Source organism: Gracilinanus agilis, chromosome 5 (genome assembly GCF_016433145.1).
Source record: "Gracilinanus agilis isolate LMUSP501 chromosome 5, AgileGrace, whole genome shotgun sequence".
Classification (NCBI taxonomy): domain Eukaryota; kingdom Metazoa; phylum Chordata; class Mammalia; order Didelphimorphia; family Didelphidae; genus Gracilinanus; species Gracilinanus agilis.
Genome location: NC_058134.1, coordinates 230,855,646 through 230,875,401, shown reverse-complemented (window position 1 = coordinate 230,875,401; position 19,756 = coordinate 230,855,646). Strand labels below are relative to the sequence as shown.

General features: G+C 35.8%; 1 protein-coding gene across 1 annotated transcript in view; it reads right to left on the bottom strand.

Annotated features, from left to right (window-relative positions):
* Positions 1-19,506, bottom strand: part of UHRF1BP1L (UHRF1 binding protein 1 like) — a 52,797-nt gene extending 33,291 nt beyond the window's left edge. The window contains exons 1-7 of the mRNA XM_044679158.1: positions 19,437-19,506; positions 12,662-12,698; positions 9,573-9,735; positions 7,985-8,023; positions 4,363-4,454; positions 1,897-2,086; positions 1,145-1,285 (exon numbers count right to left, since the gene is read on the bottom strand). Of these exons, the coding sequence (XP_044535093.1) occupies positions 1,145-1,285; positions 1,897-2,086; positions 4,363-4,454; positions 7,985-8,023; positions 9,573-9,735; positions 12,662-12,698; positions 19,437-19,506 (732 nt within the window). The remainder of the gene's footprint in view (positions 1-1,144; positions 1,286-1,896; positions 2,087-4,362; positions 4,455-7,984; positions 8,024-9,572; positions 9,736-12,661; positions 12,699-19,436) is intronic.
* Positions 19,507-19,756: the final 250 nt, after the last annotated feature.

Genomic DNA, 19,756 nt, shown 5'->3' with positions numbered 1-19,756 from the left:
ATGCTAGTGTACTATAAGAAATATAGTTATATTAGGAGTATCTTATCTAGATATGCTTGAATGCATCAAGGATTCAAAATTTCCTTCTTACAGTACTTCCTCTAGCCACATAGAGAGGGCAATTGTAATACGCCTCAGTAGAGAATTACCATTGGTGGAGCGGGGGGTATCAAGATCCAGAGGCTAACATCAAGATGATAAGACTCTCTAAAATTATCTTGGGCTGGTCCTGAGACAACAGATATAAAATCCATGACTGGACCAATACTCAAGGCATTGCTAGTATAATCACAATAGTTTGCGTTCGTATTTTGCTAATTAAGAATTTAAGAATCTAAAGTCACTTCTGTGCAATAATGAACCAAAATATACATCTACTAGTGGATTATTATGCTCTGTTAATATATTTCTACTGTCTCTTGCAATCTAAAAACAGAATTCAAACTGAACTTCTGAGAGTAGAAGACTACATGCAAAAGCTATTGATAAAGATGGTAACACTACATACATAGAGAATATACATTTTCAATTTTGTCACTCAATTATTGATGAGTTAAAAGATAATCATGCCAGCATAACCCCTTAAACAAGTCGAATCCTAAATCTTAATGGGCTACAAAGTTGCCATATTCCCCAAAGTGGAGTCCTTCCTCAAAATGAGCTGCTTCTTCAATGCCCTACAATTATAGCCTCTTTTTTAACTATCTTTATGATGCCAATCTATTTGTGTAATTGACACACCACTTTTGCTCAGTAATACTTCTCAAAGTCTGGTAGAAACCTAGTGCAATACTGAATGAAAACATTTCTCCATCAAACCAGTTTAAAATGTTTGTTTTGTGTTTTGACAACAATGCACTGTCATTAGGATCTGGTTCTTCTAGCTCTAGATATATGATTTACTTCTCCAAGTCAATAAGCCTCATTTTTCTAAAACTCTTACCTTCTGTCTTAGAATCAATTCTGTGTATTGGTTCCAAGGCAGAAGAGTAGGAAGGACTAACCAATGGGGGTTAAAGTGACTTGCCCAAGGTCCCAAAGCTAGGAAGTCATAAGGTTTATTTTTAAACTTACTACTACTTTAGTAAATAACAGTGAGGAAATAAAGCATAAAAATAAAACAGATAAAACCTTGCAGACTTACTCTTCTTTTAAGTGTGACTCTAATTTTTGATTGGTTAGTTATTAGTCGAACTGGAGCACTCATGATTTCAAGATGAGAACTTTGGATAGCATCTGCTTCTATTCTGATCATCTGCCAATTAATTTCTTTAAATGTCAGAATCTAAAAAAATAATATATACAGTCTTAAAATGTTTGTTGAAATGGAACACAGGCTACATTATTAAAAGCGGGGTGGAATAAATTAATATACAATAATGAGCAGAAAAATTTTAATTCCTATTTGCTTACATAATAAAGGCTTCTCACTTTTACATTCATTTTTATATATTAATTTTTCCTTTTATTAACTGTAAGAAATCTTTTTTACAAATTCAGTAAGAGTCCTTCATAATCACATAACTCTGATAGTAGTTTAAATTTTAAGTAAATCAATTAGCTTACAAAAATAAGTAAAACCTACAACAATGAGGATGACTAATAGAAATTTAACCAATACATTGTTTCTCATTTTCTTAGATTAAAGGAAGAAAAGAAAAGGAGGTCCATTATTCTTTACCATCAAAAGAGCATTTAAAATGAAAGCATTTAATGCACAATTACCATCAAATAATTACAAGTATGATGGAAATGGAAGCAACCTAAAAGAAAGATCAGCAAAGGAAATGGCATGGGAATGGGGCCCATGCATAGGGGAGAAGTGCTAACTTTATTTTTTCTCTGCTACTTCCTTAAGATCAAAAATGCCCCTTTATAGAAAAATCTTGGCCTTACCTCTCCACGTTGCACATCTTGAATACGAGTGCATCTCAAGTCTCCATGCTGCCAATTTGTATTTACACTATATATTCTTAGCTGGGAAAGCTCGAATGAAGCATTGAATGCTTTGGCACCAATTCGGATGATAATAGAATTTACAGAAACGGTAATCCCTTCTACTACTTTTTCAGCAAAACCATATTCACTGAAAAAACAAAATATGATATCTTAATGCTAGAGAACAAGTTTAATAAAGGAAAAAAAAGTCACAATACCTTCACCTAAAAACACAAATAAAAATGATCTAATATAACAAAATCTGAAATGCAGTATTATCATTTTAAAACACTAACAAAATTAAATATATCTTTGGATGAAATACAGTATATTTAGTTTCGGCTAAGCTATCATAGGCATCACTATCAGCATGACAGTTATTTGTAGCCATGAATTTTGGTAAAGAGAATTAGTTGCTAAGTGTAATGTGGGATTTACTTTTTATAGGGAGTGGGAATAATCCTTCTGAAAAGTACCTAATTACCCTTCACAGTCTTTAACAAATTAATTTATTATTAATAAAATTAAACCTACTCTTAAGTGAATTCTTTTTTTTTTACTTTCTGTAAAATTTTATAGGCAGTTGGTATAGTACAGACATTTTATTTAAAAAAAGAGAGAAAGAGATGAACAAGAGCATTGGCTGTGTAAAACACTGATTATAAAATTAGAGCACCTGAGTTTAAAATGGGCAATTTATTTATCAGTGAATTCTTTAGACCACAAACATCTTGTCACAATGCCATCAAAGAAGACTCACACTAAACAAATCAATCTTATCCCTCTACACTCAGTCAGGATATATAAAATATGCTAGTAAGCAGAAATAAAGCCTCAGCAGTCAACCTTATTAGTGGGGTAAAAAGTCGACTAAATCTCATCATACATTGGCTAAAATAGGAAGCATGTTATGAAAAATCTTGGCAATGTAGATAAATGGCTCAATTGTCATCAAGTCCCTAAGTCACCCTTTCTAAACAGTCTTGCCAGATCAGATAATTCACTAAATCCTTTCTCACTACTCCTCTCCTAATTCAAGTTCCACAAAGTTCATCTACTGTGTCCACTTTCTCTCCCTCAATTCTAATTCTACTTGAATCTGAAGATCAACTCCCCTGTTTTGCTCTAGCCAAAGTCAATTCACAATCCAGACTTGTGGGTAAGGATTATCACTAGCCAGCTAGTGACTCCAAAAGAAGCTTATGAAAAGGTAAATAACTCTTAACAGGTTCAATAAATGGGCAGTTACAAGTCACATTTGTTAGTAGTGTGAGCCTTCATTTCGCTCTATACCAGGGTCACCCAATAAATGGCCTATAGCCTAGGTATAGGCAAGCTATAGATAGGGCAAATCTGGCCTGCAGTCAATGTCCAGTAAAAACAAAGAGGAAGGGCAGCTGGGTAGCTCAGTGGATTGAGAGCCAGGCCTAGAGATGGGAGGTCCTAGGTTCAAATCCGGCCTCAGACACTTCCCAGCTGTGTGACCCTGGGCAAGTCACTTGACCCCCATTGCCTACCCTTACCACTCTTCCACCTATAAGTCAATACACAGAAGTTAAGGGTTTAAAAAATTAAAAAATAAAAACAAAGAGGAAGTTTATACCAAATCCTTAAATCTCAATGTGGAAAACCTATTGAGGGTCTGGGGAAATGCAAAATACTTCTTCCGTTCTCTAGTAATGCAAACATGCTTCAACCATAAGTTGTCCATTTGTCATCCAGAGCATCTTTGCTTATTATTCTATATAATATAGACATAATGAGAATGCAAAGTATAAAACAACACAGTCCAAATATATGAAAAATAAAGAAATTTGGATGTTAAAATACAGATTAACCTCACCTTGACAAACTACAAGAAGTGGACACTTTTCTTTAATTTCTTTGTTTATTCACGTTCTCTAAAAATAGTTAAACCCACATTACACTTAGCAGCTACTTCTCTTTACCAATATTCCATTTGTAAAGAGATGTGGCATAGAATAAAGTAATTCAGTATTCAAAGAGCTAACAATCCTTTATTTTAAAGCAAACATAAAAACAGTCTACTTGTAAGTTATCACTTTTAAGAGTGACTTGACATTTTCACTAAAGCACTGGAAAGTTGCATTAAGTCTTCTAGTTATTCCGAAGCTGATAAATGAGTTTATTATCCCATGTGCATATGTTCTTAGCACCCTGGACAGAGGATGTGAAGGCAACTAAAAGCTGCAAATCAACTCCAACAACTCTAGGGATCAGCAATTCAAAAAGGAAATGTTTAAAGGGAAAGGTGGCAGAAATCTTTTGTTGAAATAAGATTTGGAGATAACAGGACTTCAATTTATTAATGTGGTTGTGTTTCATTCCCATAGATAAAGAAGAGTTGGCTATACCTCATACTTCAGAAAATGGAAATCCAAACAGATTTGCATAATAACTGACCTCTGTCCTGAAGCAGTTGCTATAGGTGATGGACCATTAGGGAGTCGGGGTTCTTCACATGTGCTCATTTCCATTATTACTTTATCCAGGGACTAATACAAAAATAACAAACAGAGAAGAATTGACAATTTGCATCTACTACCCCATTATCAATACTATTATGAAGATTTTATTTTTTCCATATTCAACTCCCCAGGGAACTACAGTTTAGGTAAGAGTAGGAGCCATCCCTAAAGGATGCTCTAGGAAGTGGCATCAACCCAAACACAAAATCAGTAGATATAAAATATTATATGGTAAGTACACAGGAGACAGAAAATAAAAGGGCTCTAGAAGGCCCAAAATGAGCAAAAGAAATAAGGTCACAGTCAAGTTTGGAACTAATTCAGAAAATGTTTAAAGTATATTTACTCTTGGGAACATCAAGATGGCTCTGTGGATTGGGAGTCACATCTAGAGATGGGAGGTCCTGGGTTAAAATCTGATCTCATACTTTTTTTAGCTGTGTAACCCTGGACAAATCATTTAACACCCAATGCCTAGCCCTTACTGATCTTTTGCCTTGGAATCAATAATTGATTCCAAGACAGAAGGCAAGGGTTTTTTTTAAAAGTATATTTACTCTTTTGCTGCCCAGGTAAACAGGTAGAGATTAAATGAGAGAAAGCCATTTGAAAGGGCCCCTCAGAAAGATCCAGGTAGGCTGGCACCTTACATATCCTAGAAGCAACAGGAAGTCACTGGAGATGACTAAGTTGGAGAGTTTGAATGGTCAGATAAATGAAGATGAAGAAAAATGGTTCTGGCACAAGGGTAGGGTGAACTAGAGTGGAAAGAAAGTAGAGACAGGGAGACATTCAGGAGGCTGTCCTGATAAGCTAGGTGAGAGGTGATGAGGGTCTAAGCTAAGAGGGTGACTAAGGGAGTGGAGAGTATGGGTCATATTGAGAGATTTTGTAAAGGTAGAAAAGGCAACATTTGACAATGGATTGCAAATGTGGGATGAGGAAAAGTGAATTTTGAAAGTGAACACCGCAATATTAAAAGCAATAAAATCCATCACTTATTTACGCTAAATAAGATATCAAACAAAAATCTTTCTTTCACAGGGAGGGCTCTGTCCTGAGGAAATACCTTCCGGCTTTATATCACTAAAGTAAAAAGTAAATATGCTAGGGATTCTATCATCTATTTCATTATTTAGTTTACCCAAATGTGTAGTAAGTACTTCTGCAAAAATAATTTGGGGATACACAGATAGATCTGATGAAGACTATGGTCTTCATATGTTTATGTCCAAGAAAAAAGGTGAGAGATGATCACAGACACAAGTACCTGACATAAGAGAAAATGAAATCCATGCAAAGGAGTAGTCCACACATGAGAAATCTGAAGAGGAAGAAATAAGATCAGCCTTAAAAGATCAGCCTCAGAAAAGGCTTCTAGGAGAAAGTGGCCACACCTGATTTAGGCCTGAAGGCAGGGAGAGACTTCAATAGATGAAGATGAACATTCAGTCTATTCTAAGCATGGGATACTAAGCCAAAGACATGGAAACCCGAGAAAGGCAGAAAAAGAACAGGGGATGGAGAATAGTTCCATGATTTAGCTTAAATGAAGTGGAGTCTAATGAGATAAGACTAACAAGGTAGTATGGACCCCTATAGTGGAGACCTTGAAAACCAGGGTCAGTTTTATGTTTTATTCACCAGACAATGAAGAGTCACTTTTCAAAGACCTAGAATAAAGACTTGGCACAGAGAAAGACCAGAAGCAAGAAGACTGCCACAACCATGTTGGAAGCTACTGAAATAGTCTTAGGCCTTAATTTGGTAAGCTGGAATGAATGTTACAGCTTTAAACACAATAATACAAATAAAGATGTATATGTCAAAGGCAAGTAATGGGGAAAAGCTCAAGATCAAACAATAAGATCTAAATTTTTGTTGTTACTATGGGAAAAGCAAGTTTAAATTTTTTTCCAACTTATTTTTTTTTTTGCATTTTTAACTAAAATGTTTAATTCCAAATTATTTCCCTCACTTCAACTCTACCCCTTCTTTTTGAGAAGGTAAACAATGATATTAATTGCACATGTGAAATCATGTAAAACATATTTCCATATTAGCCACATTGAAACAACAAAAATAATAAAGAAAGAAAAAATATACATTTTGATTTTTACTTAATCATTTCTGTTTCTGGAGGTAGATAGCATTTTTCATCATAGTTCCTTTGGAATTGTCTTAGATTATTGTCAAAACAATCAAATTGTTAATTATTTCAGAGTTTATCATCTTTATAATATTGCTATTACTATATACAATGATTTCCTGGTTCTGCTCACTCCACTCTGCATCAGTTCTTCTATGTCTTTTTTTAAACTATCCCTCCCATGATTTCTTGTAGAATAATACTGACTTATCACAATTATATGCCATAGCTTGATCATCTATTGCCCCAAGTGATGGGCATCCCCAATTCTTTGCCACCACAAAGAGCTACTATAAATGTTTTTGTACATATGGGTCCTTTTCCTTTTTCTTTTATCTCTTTGGGATATAGGCCTAGTAGTATTGCTGGGTCTAAGAGTATGCAGTTTTATAGCCCTCTGGGTATTGCTCCAAACTGTTCTCCAGAATAGTTAGAACAGTTAACAACTCCATCAGCCATCAACAATGCATTAGTGGGGGGCAGCTGGGTAGCTCAGTGGATTGAGAGCCAGGCCTAGAGACGGGAGGTCCTAGGTTCAAATTTGACCTCAGACACTTCCCAGCTGTGTGACCCTGGGCAAGTCACTTAACCCCCATTGCCTAACCCTTGGAGTCACAGTATTGACTCCAAGATGGAAGGTAAAGGTTTAAAAAAAAACAACAACAACAATGCATTAGTGTCCCGGTTTTTCCACATCTTCTCCAGCATGTCATTACCATTAGTCACTCTGACAAGTATGAGTTGTTTTTATTTACATTTCTCTAATCAATAGTGATTTGCAGCAATTTTAATGTGACTATAGATAATTTGATTTCTTCTTCAGAAAATGATCTATTTATATCCTTTGACCATTTATCAAATGGGGAATGGCCCTTATTTTTATAGATTCAACTCCATTCCCTATATATTTGAGCAATTCCCATCAGACAAACTTGCTGTAAAAAAATTTTCCCACTTTCTTTGTAGATTTAAATAATGTCAGGAAAAAGACATAAAACCTAAAATTCTAGGAATCTGGTACAATTGCCTCATTTTACAGATGAAGAAATTAAGCTCAAGAGAGGTGAAAGGACTTTCCCAGATTTACCCAGTTGGTTCACAGCAGAATCAAGAAAACATGTTGTTGTTGTTTTTTTTCCTACTTATCTAATTTACATTTGTATGGTACTTCAGAGTTTATGAATTAGTTGATGTAATCAACTCTCATTTGAACTTCCAAATGTCATGTGAGGAAAGTAAAAATACAGATAATAAAACTAAGACTTAGTGGTTACAAAACTGGCTTAGAGACAAATGAGGAAAATATATTTTGTTTGTTGTTGTTTATTTGAGTAGTAGCTTAATTTTAATACACTACCCTAAATGTACTTGTATAAATTTTCATTTCTGAGATGTTTTCAGAACTTACCAAGCATATTGGGTGTGTTTTCAATTTTGTCCAAGGTATCTGAAAAAGGAAAATGTATGTATCACTTCAAAGTAAATTCTTAAACCTTTTAAGAAGAATATCACATTAAGATCAAAGCATTTTTATACTTTCAAGGGAAAATAAATCATATCAAATTATTTTTTCTTTACCTTCAATATTAAAATAACAAAATTAAGGAAACAGTTCATATTTTGAAATTAAAGACATTTTAAATTTGTGTAGGGAAAACAACATTGTCACTTAATTTTTGGGGTGTTGTGAGTACTCATTTATGGTCTTCTATCACTAAAAATTAATTTCTGATTCATAGCAAAAATTACAATCATCACTTACCTGACTGGCTTCATCTATGAATTCAGACTTTGGAAATGAAACCCAAACCAAATGATTCTAGGTTATGTATGTGAAATGTGAGTGACAGGGATAAAAACAAAGCTCAAAGATCCTCTCTACTAAGAGAAAAGCTAAAAGAAATGTGAAAACCTTCCCATGGAAAACTACATGTTTTGTAGTAAAAAACAGAAGTTTCTTTTACAGTTTTTATTTCAAAGCCAAGAATTTCATCTCATGAATCTTAGCAGGCATTTCTGCTACCTAGAATGCACCTAAACTTGGCTCTTTAAACTAAAGAAATAATTGTGTTAGATTTTGGTAAGCAAAACACATGATTTAGAAAAAAAATCAGATTCCTAAAAAGGTCACCAAGATTCTCTAAGGAAGACAGATTAATCTGTTACTAAAGAAAGGATGAAGGGCAAAAACAAATGACTTAAAAAAAAAACTACTTTAAAAATCCAAAAACAGATTTCATACATGAGAATTATATGGACTCAAAGAACATCAAAGCTAAAAGGTAAATTTAGAGATCATTTAGTTCCACCTCACCACTTTAGTGAAAAGGAAAATGAAAGTCAGGGAGGTGATCCATCCAAGTTCTCTTCCAATATCTCAGTAGAACACAGAGGTGTAACATTGAGTTATGGACATTCCAGTTTTGGCAAGCATTATCAAACTAGAAGAGCTCTCCACAGGCCAGGCCACAAATTGTATGTCTGTTGTTCTAGGACCCAACTTAGAACTTTGTTCTAAGCTCAAATTAAAAGTTGGAGAGGTTCTCACTAGAGAGATGACCACTAGGTGGGCAACATTTCACAAAGAAGCCTAAGGGAGTAAGAAGTTGTGATGTGGAACTTTGAAAAATATATATCCAAATGGATGGCATCACAAGCCTTTTGGGCACTGAAGAAGATTCAATTCCCACAATTTTACATGGAAAACCCTTCTCATTAGAAACTTTAAATTGTCACATTGGATAATGTGAGGACATTCTTATCCATAAGTCAAACATTAAAACCAATTTTTGTCATGTATTTAGTTTTAATATATGTTTTCAAGTATATTAATGGGGCACATAAATTTTCAAATAGCCATTCAGACCAAGGAATAATTGTTTCCCAATTACCTTCAGTATAAAAAATATTTTTCTTTATGAAAAATCAGAAATCCATTTAAAAATAGGAAAAATGAAAGATAATAAAAGGCCTAACAATCACAAGAAATTGCTCACCCTAATAGATGCTTTATTACAAAAGACTTTGTTGATAGCAAGCCAGGTCGGCAGATCCAACATATTTTGGAGAACTTCTTCATCCAACTCTAAATTTGTCAGCTGACCTTCTCCCTTTAAAGTACTGAGATTTATCTTATCAGGAGACAGATTTTTGGTAAACCTGAAAAAGAAAAGGCATTAACCTGTGAGTTCAACATCAAGCAGTTACATGTTGAAATGGGCTTAAAATGAAACATGCTGTTGCAAAGAGTTTCTTTTTTTTTTTTCTTCTTTCTCAGTAGGGGTCAGGGGAGAGGGCAGATGAGGAGTTTGAAGGGAGAAAAAAATAAATGACTGCTAATTGAATTTTTTTTTTCTTTAAGACTGGGTCTCCTCATGTTGGCCAGGCTGAAAGCCCTTAAAAACACCTGATTCCATCACTGATTAGCAGGAGAACTCTGGCCTGTTGTTTATGACTTGTGGTAGTACATGCCTCCTTAAGCAGTCTGGTAGCCCCCTACTCAAAGAAGTTCATCATACTGGTGAGAGACTGAGAGTGGACATATGATTGGCTTTATCCTGCCACAGCTAAGAACTCCTGAGCTTAAGGGAGTCACCAGTTTCAATCAGCTTGATAGCTAGGATGGCAGGTATCACACCACCATGCCCAGCAAAATGATAAAATAATAATAATTTTAAAAACTCATCAAGCAGATATTCCAAGTTATTATTGCACATGTACAGAACATTAATCATTTACAAGGCAGTACTCCCTCTCTCTCTCTCTTTCCCTGTCTCTGTCTCCTTCACTTCTCTTCCTCCCAAAGAAACACATGTAGCAAGCATCCATTTAGATTCAGATTCTTAACACTCTCTCTAATCAAACCTATCTATTTCTGTCATTTACCTAGAAGGCGGTGATGGCCACAGGGGCATTTATCTTTCCTATTAATTGCTATTAAAATTTTTTAAAAATTAATTTCCAGGGGGCTATGCAATCATTTTTTCTGGAAAGGGGGCGACAGGCCAAAAAAGTTTGGGAACCACTGATTTAGAGAATATCTGAAAACTGTTAAGAGTCTCAGTACTATATTATGAACCTGCATTACAATGCTAGTATAGTGTAGATGGAAAAAGATTAAACTAAATCTGTATAGATCAATGACACACTCTGGAAATTTCATTATAAATTAATGAAATACATCCCTTATCCCTTTCTCGTAAAAGTACAATGCAGAATATGCAAAAAAAATCATAATTTAAGTGGAGAAATTTCTAGATAAACAAAAACTTAGTGTATTAGATTATAGACAATATATAGGGAATCCCAAGAACTCTTACTGCAGTTTCTTCTATTAAAGCTTTTAAATTAAACTTTCAAGCTACTGAAGCTTAAAACCATTCAAAGACTTTTAAGATACTCTGTATTAAGAATCTATATCATGAAAATTAGAATGTAAACCTCATGAGGCCACAGCAGAGTTTTTCAGCTCTCTTTTCAACCCAAGCAGTCAGATAGTTTCTAGACTGTGAACATAATAACAAATGATGACTTATACATAACGATTTAAATCTACTAATAAAATTCAGCTTGGGGTAATCTTTGCTATAGAAACATGATTGCACATGATTTTAAATTTATTTTTCTTCTTTAGCAAGGATAAATTTTAGGGAGGAAAATGGTAAACACCACTAAGACTCATTTTTTTCCTAGACATTTTAGGGAAATTTTAATTTCATTGCCCTATTCCAATCCAACAAATAATCATAGGGGCCTATTATGTGCAAAGCATACTACTCGCTAGCAATACAAGTTAAAATGAAAATTAGTCCCTACCCTCAAAGAACTTGAATGGGGGGGGGGGGAGGGAGGGGATTTAAACGTGAATACAGAAGTACAACTACAATTTTTTTTAAACCCTTACCTTACATCTTGGAATCAATACTGTGTATTGGTTCCAAGGCAGAAGAGTGGTAAAGGCTAGGCAATGGAGGTTAAGTAACTTGCCCAGGGTCACACAGCTGGGAAATATCTGAGGCCACATTTGAACCTAGGACCCTCCCATCTCTAGGCCTAGCTCTCAATCCACTGAGCTACCCAGATGCCCCCCAACTACAATTCTTTTTTTTAAGGAAGAAAAGAATTCTAAGACCTAGGGCAATCAGGAAGGGTTTTTGGTAAGAGGTGGCATATGGGAGAAACTAGGGATTCTAAAAGGCTGAAGTGATGGCATGAGTATATTCCATGAGTGTTGGGTTATACAATTTACCTGTATAAAGGCACAGAAATAAGAGAAAGAATCTCAATTTTGGGAAACAGCAAGCTGACCTATTTGGTTGGAATGCACTATATACAAAGAGGAAAAATGCATTCATTATTACATGAGAAGAAAAGGTAGACTGGGAGGTCTAAAGAAAAAAGTCATGAAAAGACAAGAAAGGTGGGCTGAGACCAGCTGTGGACAGCTCCAAATGCCCACAAAGGAGTTGTATGCTAAAGATAAATAAAGACACTGAAGTTCCTACCCAAGGGAGATAACAAGGTCAGAATTTTGCTTTGAGATAATTTTGGCAGTCAGGGGATAAAGTAGAAAAGGATGAGATCTTAAGTCAGGAGTCCAATGAGGAGACTACTGCAACAACATAGGTTAGAGTATTTAGGGTCTGACCTAGGATCATAGCCCTATGAGTGAAAAGGATGAAATAAGATTCTAAAGATATTATGGAGGAAGAATTTTGCAGAGTTGGCAACAGAACTGATGTGTGGATGAGGAAAAATTCAAGAATGACTTAAGCTGTGGATCAAAAAGATAGTGTGTCATCCTTAATAGAGACAGAGAAATCAGGAGGAAGGGTGAATTTAAGAATTGACTGAGTAGGACCAGTTGAGTTTGAATTGCCCAAAGTTAAGAAGACATATTGGGACATACATAGACCTGGGTGTTATCTTGTATAGAGACAATAATTGAACTCATAAGAGCTAATGAGATCATTAAAAGAAGTTGTAAAGAGAAAATGAGTAAGAGGCCAGGACATGACTTCCTCTACAAGTTTGGATATGAAAGAGTGGAGATATAGGGCAACATTTTGAGGAAATGGGATCTTACTTAAGAAATGCGCAGGCCTGAGCATCTTTGTAAGCATCTTTGAAGGAAACAACATATAATGAGAAATTCGTTATAAAGAGAAGAGGCAGTAATGATCAATGGAACAAGCTTCCAGAGGTGATTCGTGGGAATGGAATCAAATGCACAAGTGGAAAGACTGGTCTTTTATTGGAGACTGGATGTAAAGAAGAAAATAATGGAGCATTTTGTTGAGGTCCAGGAAAGGGCTACATTTTTAATCTCCATTTCAGAGCTCAATTTCCACAAACAGAAAGAAAATTGATTATAAATCTAGAATATCCACTTTTACCTCTGAAACTTTTTATAACCCATAATTTGAACTGGAACTCCATAAAATAAAATTTTTTTACAGTTTTTCCAAATGGGCTTTATAAATGGCAAGGTTGGAGGCTGAATCTAATTAAGTATTTTTTTTATTGTTCACCTTTTATAAAATATTCTAAATATAAAACAGATAACAGTGATAACTTCCATTATCATACCTCCCAGAAAGTTGCCTCCACATACAAAATATCAAATACCTATACCACAATTATTTAGTTCATTTTAAAATTAAGACTAGTATTTGAATTAAATAAATCTTTTTTAAAATGCATATTTATATTGCATATCCAAATAATGTTTTCTCCTTGATGAAGAAAGTGGAAGAAAGAACATGTTCCTACCACCTCATTTATCTCAGACAGGTTTAAGAGAACATAAGCATTTATTGAATGGATTTAGGTAAAATAAACAGGACTATGCCCTGACTAGAAGCAATTCTACCTGCTGCTGCAGTCTCTGTGGTCTTAGTTTCTACTTGAAGAAACCAGATAATGAGTAATTAACTGAACATTATCATATAGGATAATTCTAACACTAGACTTAATCCCAAGAGAGACCAAGAGTTCTTGGGAAAGGGATTAACTAGTTGTAGCCGAATCATCATTTAATATTGAGGATGATGTATGTTTCCAAAGGAAAACTAATGTCATTCATTTGAGAGAAAGGAAAAAAGCATCAAGTCTACGTAAAAATCAAATCAGGTATATACTAGGGAAATGAGCCAAATGCAGACAAAAGGGAAAGCAAATTAATTTAAAGATACAGAATTCAATTTTGTTGGTGAACAACACCAAAAAGTAAAGTTCAAACCTATAAAAAACAAAACAACAAAATATAGCTTTGTAATATGCCAAGAGGGCAATGTTTAACACTCAAGTGGCTTTTAACAACTATTTTTTTTTTAAACCCTTAACTTCGGTGTATTGTCTCATAGGTGAAAGAGTGGTAAGGGTGGGCAATGGGGGTCAAGTGACTTGCCCAGGGTCACACAGCTGGGAAGTGGCCGAGGCCATGTTTGAACCTAGGACCTCCCATCTCTAGGCCTGACTCTCACTCCACTGAGCTACCCAGCTGCCCCTTAACAACTATTTTTAAAATGTGTTAGTCATTGATACAACAGAACTGTTTACCAAACTGCAAAAATGTATTGAATATACTTTATGATCATTCAATGCAACATAAAAATAGCTGTTAAACACACACACGTATATCTGCTGCATCTGATTTAAATATGACTGACTTTAGCCCTCAGAGTTCACAAATCTAAATCTAGTTGAGGAGGAAAAAGATATTGAAAACTCAAGTAATGCTAAGAATTAAGTAACAAGACAAAACCAGAAGATAGTATAAGACAAAACATGCTGAATTAAGAGGATTCTATTTCATTCCTTCCCATATAACATTTTCAAATTCTATTTCTGATGGTATGCGCTATTCAATTTATTGCCATGATTTACTTTAATTTTAGGTAGATTTTATAACTATCAGAATAGCAAAGCATGTTATGTATTTGAATCTGACAGAGTTAGGTAAAACACAAAATCACACTGTTTTCAAACTGTTTGCAAATATTGTCTTATCAGGCACTACTCTAAATTTGAGCAAACAATCCAGGAACCAATTCCTGCAAGGAATGAACCACTCTAATATAGTCTTTTGATAAAACCAGAAGACAAAAGAAAAGCTGCATGGAAGGATAGCTCATGGGTTCTTCTTGGAGAGGTGAAAAAAGTGGGTGGGAAGTATTGAAAGGTGGAAATGGCTTTATTAGACTCTTAAAAGGAACAAAAAACACTGTTTCAGGGAAATTAAGTGACTCAATAGATAGAGCACCAGTCCTAGAGTCGGGAAGATCTGGGTTTAAATGGGGCCTCAGATACTCTCTAGACTAGTGATTGGCAAACTACAGCCCATGGGCCAGATGTGGCCCCCTGAAATGTTCTATGGGGCTGCTAGACATTATTTCTAATCTGACGAATACAATGAGCAGGATACAATACAATGAAACTTTGAAAGAGTTGCCTTAGAAAGACTGACAGATGAGCATTTCCTTTCCTTTGGCCCCCTCTTTAAAAAGTTTGCCCATCACTGGACTAGACTAACCAGAGAGAGAGAGAGAGGAAGTCCATGCTGGGGACAGGGTTTGGGAGGGTGGGCATAATTTCAAAGGAGAAAAAAAAATCAATTATCAAGATATAAGGCTTGAAAATCATTGTGAATCTCCTTATTAAAGAAAAAAAGTAACTGAGACTATAAATAACTAGTTGTCCAATATGCCTACTTTTCTACCTATAGTCTTAATTAGAATAACCTATAGAGGGCAGCTGGGTAGCTCAGTGGATTGAGAGCCAGGCCTAGAGATGGGAGGTCCTAGGTTCAAATCTGGCCTCAGCCACTTCCCAGCTGTGTGATCCTGGGCAAGTCACTTGACCCCCATTGCCCACCCTTACCAATCTTCCACCTATAAGTCAATACACAGAAGTTAAGGGTTTAAAATTTTAAAAAAAAAAAAAAAAAAAAAAAAAGAATAACCTATAGAGAGCATCCTTGAAAAAGTGTAAGAACTGGAGAATGGACAGACTTGCAAATAATATTCTATACAGATCTCATCTTTATAGTCACACAATTCACTAAAAATGTACAAAATATATGATCTCATGTTTTAAAAAAATTATTGGGGCAGCTGGGTAGCTCAGTGGAGTGAGAGTCAGGCCTAGAGACAGGAGGTCCTAGGTTCAAATCCGGCCTCAGCCACTTCCCAGCTGTGTGACCCTGGGCAAGTCACTTGACCCCCATTGCCCACCCTTACCAATCTTCCATCTATAAGACAATACATCGAAGTACAAGGGTTTAAAAAAATATTATAAAAATCATTTGAATTGGTAGAAAAAAATTGCCCTAAAACCCCTCTTCTAGGAAGTTATTTCCATGCATGCTTCAAATTTTGTGAATTTGGTTTTATTCCCTTCAGCTGCCTCTTTACTGTTTTAAAGAAGTGATATTGTTGATAACCTTTTACCACCTTCCTCTTCAAGACTCCTTAAAATTTGCAACAAAGATAACTTTAAATATTTATATCAAGACAGACTTAAAAATACCCCTGAGTCAAAAAGAGAAGAATGAACTAGACTGACTTAAGAAAAATAGGAAAATGCCTTTAATGACTCCAAGCTTCTCCCAGGAACAAAGGTTTTTCTATTTACATTTTTCCAATGATATTAAATGGCTATATGTCATGGAACACCAAAGTTTCCAAAGAACTGAAGGAGCTAGTCACTCAAAAGACTATGGAGCAGGCCTAGAGACAGGAGGTCCTAGGTTCAAATCCGGCCTCAGCCACTTCCCAGCTGTGTGACCCCGGGCAAGTCACTTGACCCCCATTGCCTACCCTTACCAATCTTCCACCTATAAGTCAATACACAAAAAAGTTAAGGGTTTAAAATATTAAAAAAAAAAAAAAGACTATGGAGAAGTACATAGCAGGTATGAAAGAATTGAAATGTCGACAGAGAAAAAGTAATGTGAAGAATATCACCAGAAAGCTACATGAATGAAATAGGAAAATCAGTCATATATTCGACCAAAGGATAACTGATGGACAGCCACAACCCAAATGCACCAATGGTATCTACACAGATGTACAAGAAGATCCAGAACAAATGAAAAAGGACATTTCTCCTACCACAGAGGATTTACAGGACATAGTTAAAGTCCCATAGGTGCTGGAAGCCAGCCAGCAGTGCCAGGGGTCTGGAAAGGTGTATGGTTTAGGTGAGAAAGAACAAAGCAGAAACTGGGAACCATCAGTCTAACATATTAGCTCATGACTGTTCCAACAGCCCCTGAGCTTGTGCTTTATTTTATACATTTTTTCCAAGAACAGTTTTTTCTACAAAGTACATTTGAAATCAAAGCTGTATAGAAAACTCAAGGTTATAAGAATTACATTACAGTTGGCACATAACACACAAAATTTTTCTCATGTAGATTATGCTCGGATGAGACAGTGCTCAAGGTTAAAGAATGAGTCTTACTTTAAGTTTTATTTTAATAAAAACTCTCCATACTTCAAAAGGTATGTTAAAGAATGAGCCTTTAAGATTGTGGGGTACAGCTCAGCATGGGAAGGTACTAAAGTGAGAATGGAATTTGCTTGGACCTGCCATGCCGTGTCCTTGGGACATCTGAAGCAGAAAGAAAAAGATACAAGCAGTTTCTGCTATTTTCTGCTGAGGGAAAAGGCTTTTAACTCATTAAATGATGGTTTACTAGAAAGTACTTAGGGGATTTCTATAGGACTTAAGGCTATCCTAAAAATCTAGATTATAATACTTTCAAGAATAAAAAGTGTTGATCAGAAGGGATTCACAGAGAGCAATCGGATTAGGTAAACCATCCATCCTGTGGTCCAATTTTCAGGCCACAAGAATCAGCACAGGGCTTTGCCATCTGTATTGATCTTGATGGGACCTTGATAAAAACCCTATTTCTCTGAGTGGCTCCTGGCACATAGGTTGAAGAGGTGTAGAGAGGTAGAGACTGTATTTTTTGTAATAAGAATCCATAACAGTGAGATCATAGGCTCATCTGAGTATAAACGTAGCTAAAGTACATATTTGTGAAATAGTTGGGAGGTACAGCATAAAATCAAGGACCAAAGATCATGGAGAATAATGTCACCTTGAAGTCCTGTGTAGGGTGGGGAGAGAGGAGAGCTGGGCAGGGAATAAGGGGGGAGAAAGATTCTTTAAGAATCCCTTCAGGGGGCAGCTGGGTAGCTCAGTGGATTGAGAGCTAGGCCTAGAGATGGGAGGTCCTAGGTTCAAATCCGGCCTCAGACACTTCCCAGCTGTGTGACCCTGGGCAAGTCACTTGACCCCCATTGCCCACCCTTACCAATCTTCCACCTATAAGTCAATACACAGAAGTTAAGGGCCTAAAACTAAAAATAAATAAATAAATAAAATCTAATTAGCCTTTTAAAAAAAAAAAGAATCCCTTCAATTTTACTTAGATGGAAATCTTGTAAGAAAAAGAACATTAGATTTGTTGTTAGAAGAAATGGAGTGAAATCTTAACTTTGTTATTTGTAAACAGCAAATGTCTGTGTGACCTTGGGGAAAGGATGAAGCCAAGTGCACCATGTCAAAGGTTAATTGTAAGGGGGCAGCTAGGTGATTCAGTGGATAGAGCAGTAGGCCTGGAGTCAGGAAGACATGAGTTCAAATCTAGCCTCAGATACTTCCTAGGTTGGGTGACTCTGGGTAAGATACTTGACCTCCACTGCATAAACATTTCTGCTCTTCTGCCTTGGAACCAATACACAATATAAATTCTAAGACAGAAGGTAAGAGTTTAAAAAAAATGTTTAATAGCTTGGAGCTGGAGCCTCAGCCTCAGCAGTAAAATACTAGCTACTCCACTCTTAAGAATGGAAGACTATAGAAACCAAAAAGATAACTTTTGACTTTCAGTAGTTTATCATGGGCTGAGGGAATGAATAAAGAACCACAACTGACATTTTTTGTTGCTGTTCAATTATTTGTCATGTCTGATTTTGTGTCCCTATTTGGGATCTTCTTGGCAAAGATACCAGAGTGGTAAGCCATTTTCTTCAGCTAATTTAACATATGAGGAAATAGAGAGACAAACAGGATTAAGCAACTTCCTCAGAATCAAACAGCAACTAAGTGTCTGAGACCGAATTTCAACTCAAGATAAGTCTTCCAGACTCCAAGCCCAGCACTCTATCCACTGTACCACTGGCATTGAACATAGGAGAAAAATGGATGTTCTGGCCTCAGAGAACAGACTGAACAACCCCTTATTAGGTTGATATTGTTTAAAATCTATTAATGATACTGTCTTGGCCAACACTGATTTAGCAATAGTGTAAAAGGAATACCTATTGGTAAAAAAAAAGATGTTCAGATGTTCTACTTTTGTAGTTAGTGCTAGTAAATAATATTGATCATATTAACTCTTATGATTTAGAGCTAGAGGGAGCCTTACTAACCATCCCCTCATGTGGAGATAAAGAAACTCAAGCCCAGAAAGGGGAGGTGACTTGCACAAGGTCAAAAAGAAAGAATGAAGCTGAATCAAAATTCCAAGCTGTTCAAGAACTTTCCAGGATGTGAAAAGTAGACACATGGAGGAGAAGGGCAGCATTGGGAGCACCAGGAGAAAAGGTGCAAAAAGGACAACTAAAGCCTAATGTCAGAAAAAACTTAACAATTAAAGCTGCCCCAAAATATGGACTGCCTTGAGAGGTAGATCTTTTTTGGAGGTCTTCAAGAAGAACTATTTATACCACACATGCCAAAGTGAGAATTCTCTGCAGATATCAGTTAGTTTAAGGGGCTACTAAGGACCCTTCCAACTCTATGGGATACTGTAAACCCAGGTCCCCTGACTACAAATCCTATACTTTTTCCAAACCACCAGGCATTCTCGTTGAGAATAAACACATGCATGCCCATGTACATGCAAGCATGCATGTGTGCACACATACACTCACACACACACATTTAATGAGGTAAGCTGTCATCTGTTGCTTTGTTTCTATGTGTGTTATAGTAGAAAGAGCTGGGTTGGGAGTCAGTTTCAGTCCAGGCTCTAATACTAATTATCTGAGTGACGTTGGGGAAGTAATATATAATATAAATATATATATAATATAAATGTAAATAAAATAATTTGATTCTCCTTATCTAAAAATGATTCTGTCCTTCCCAGTTTTAAATTTTA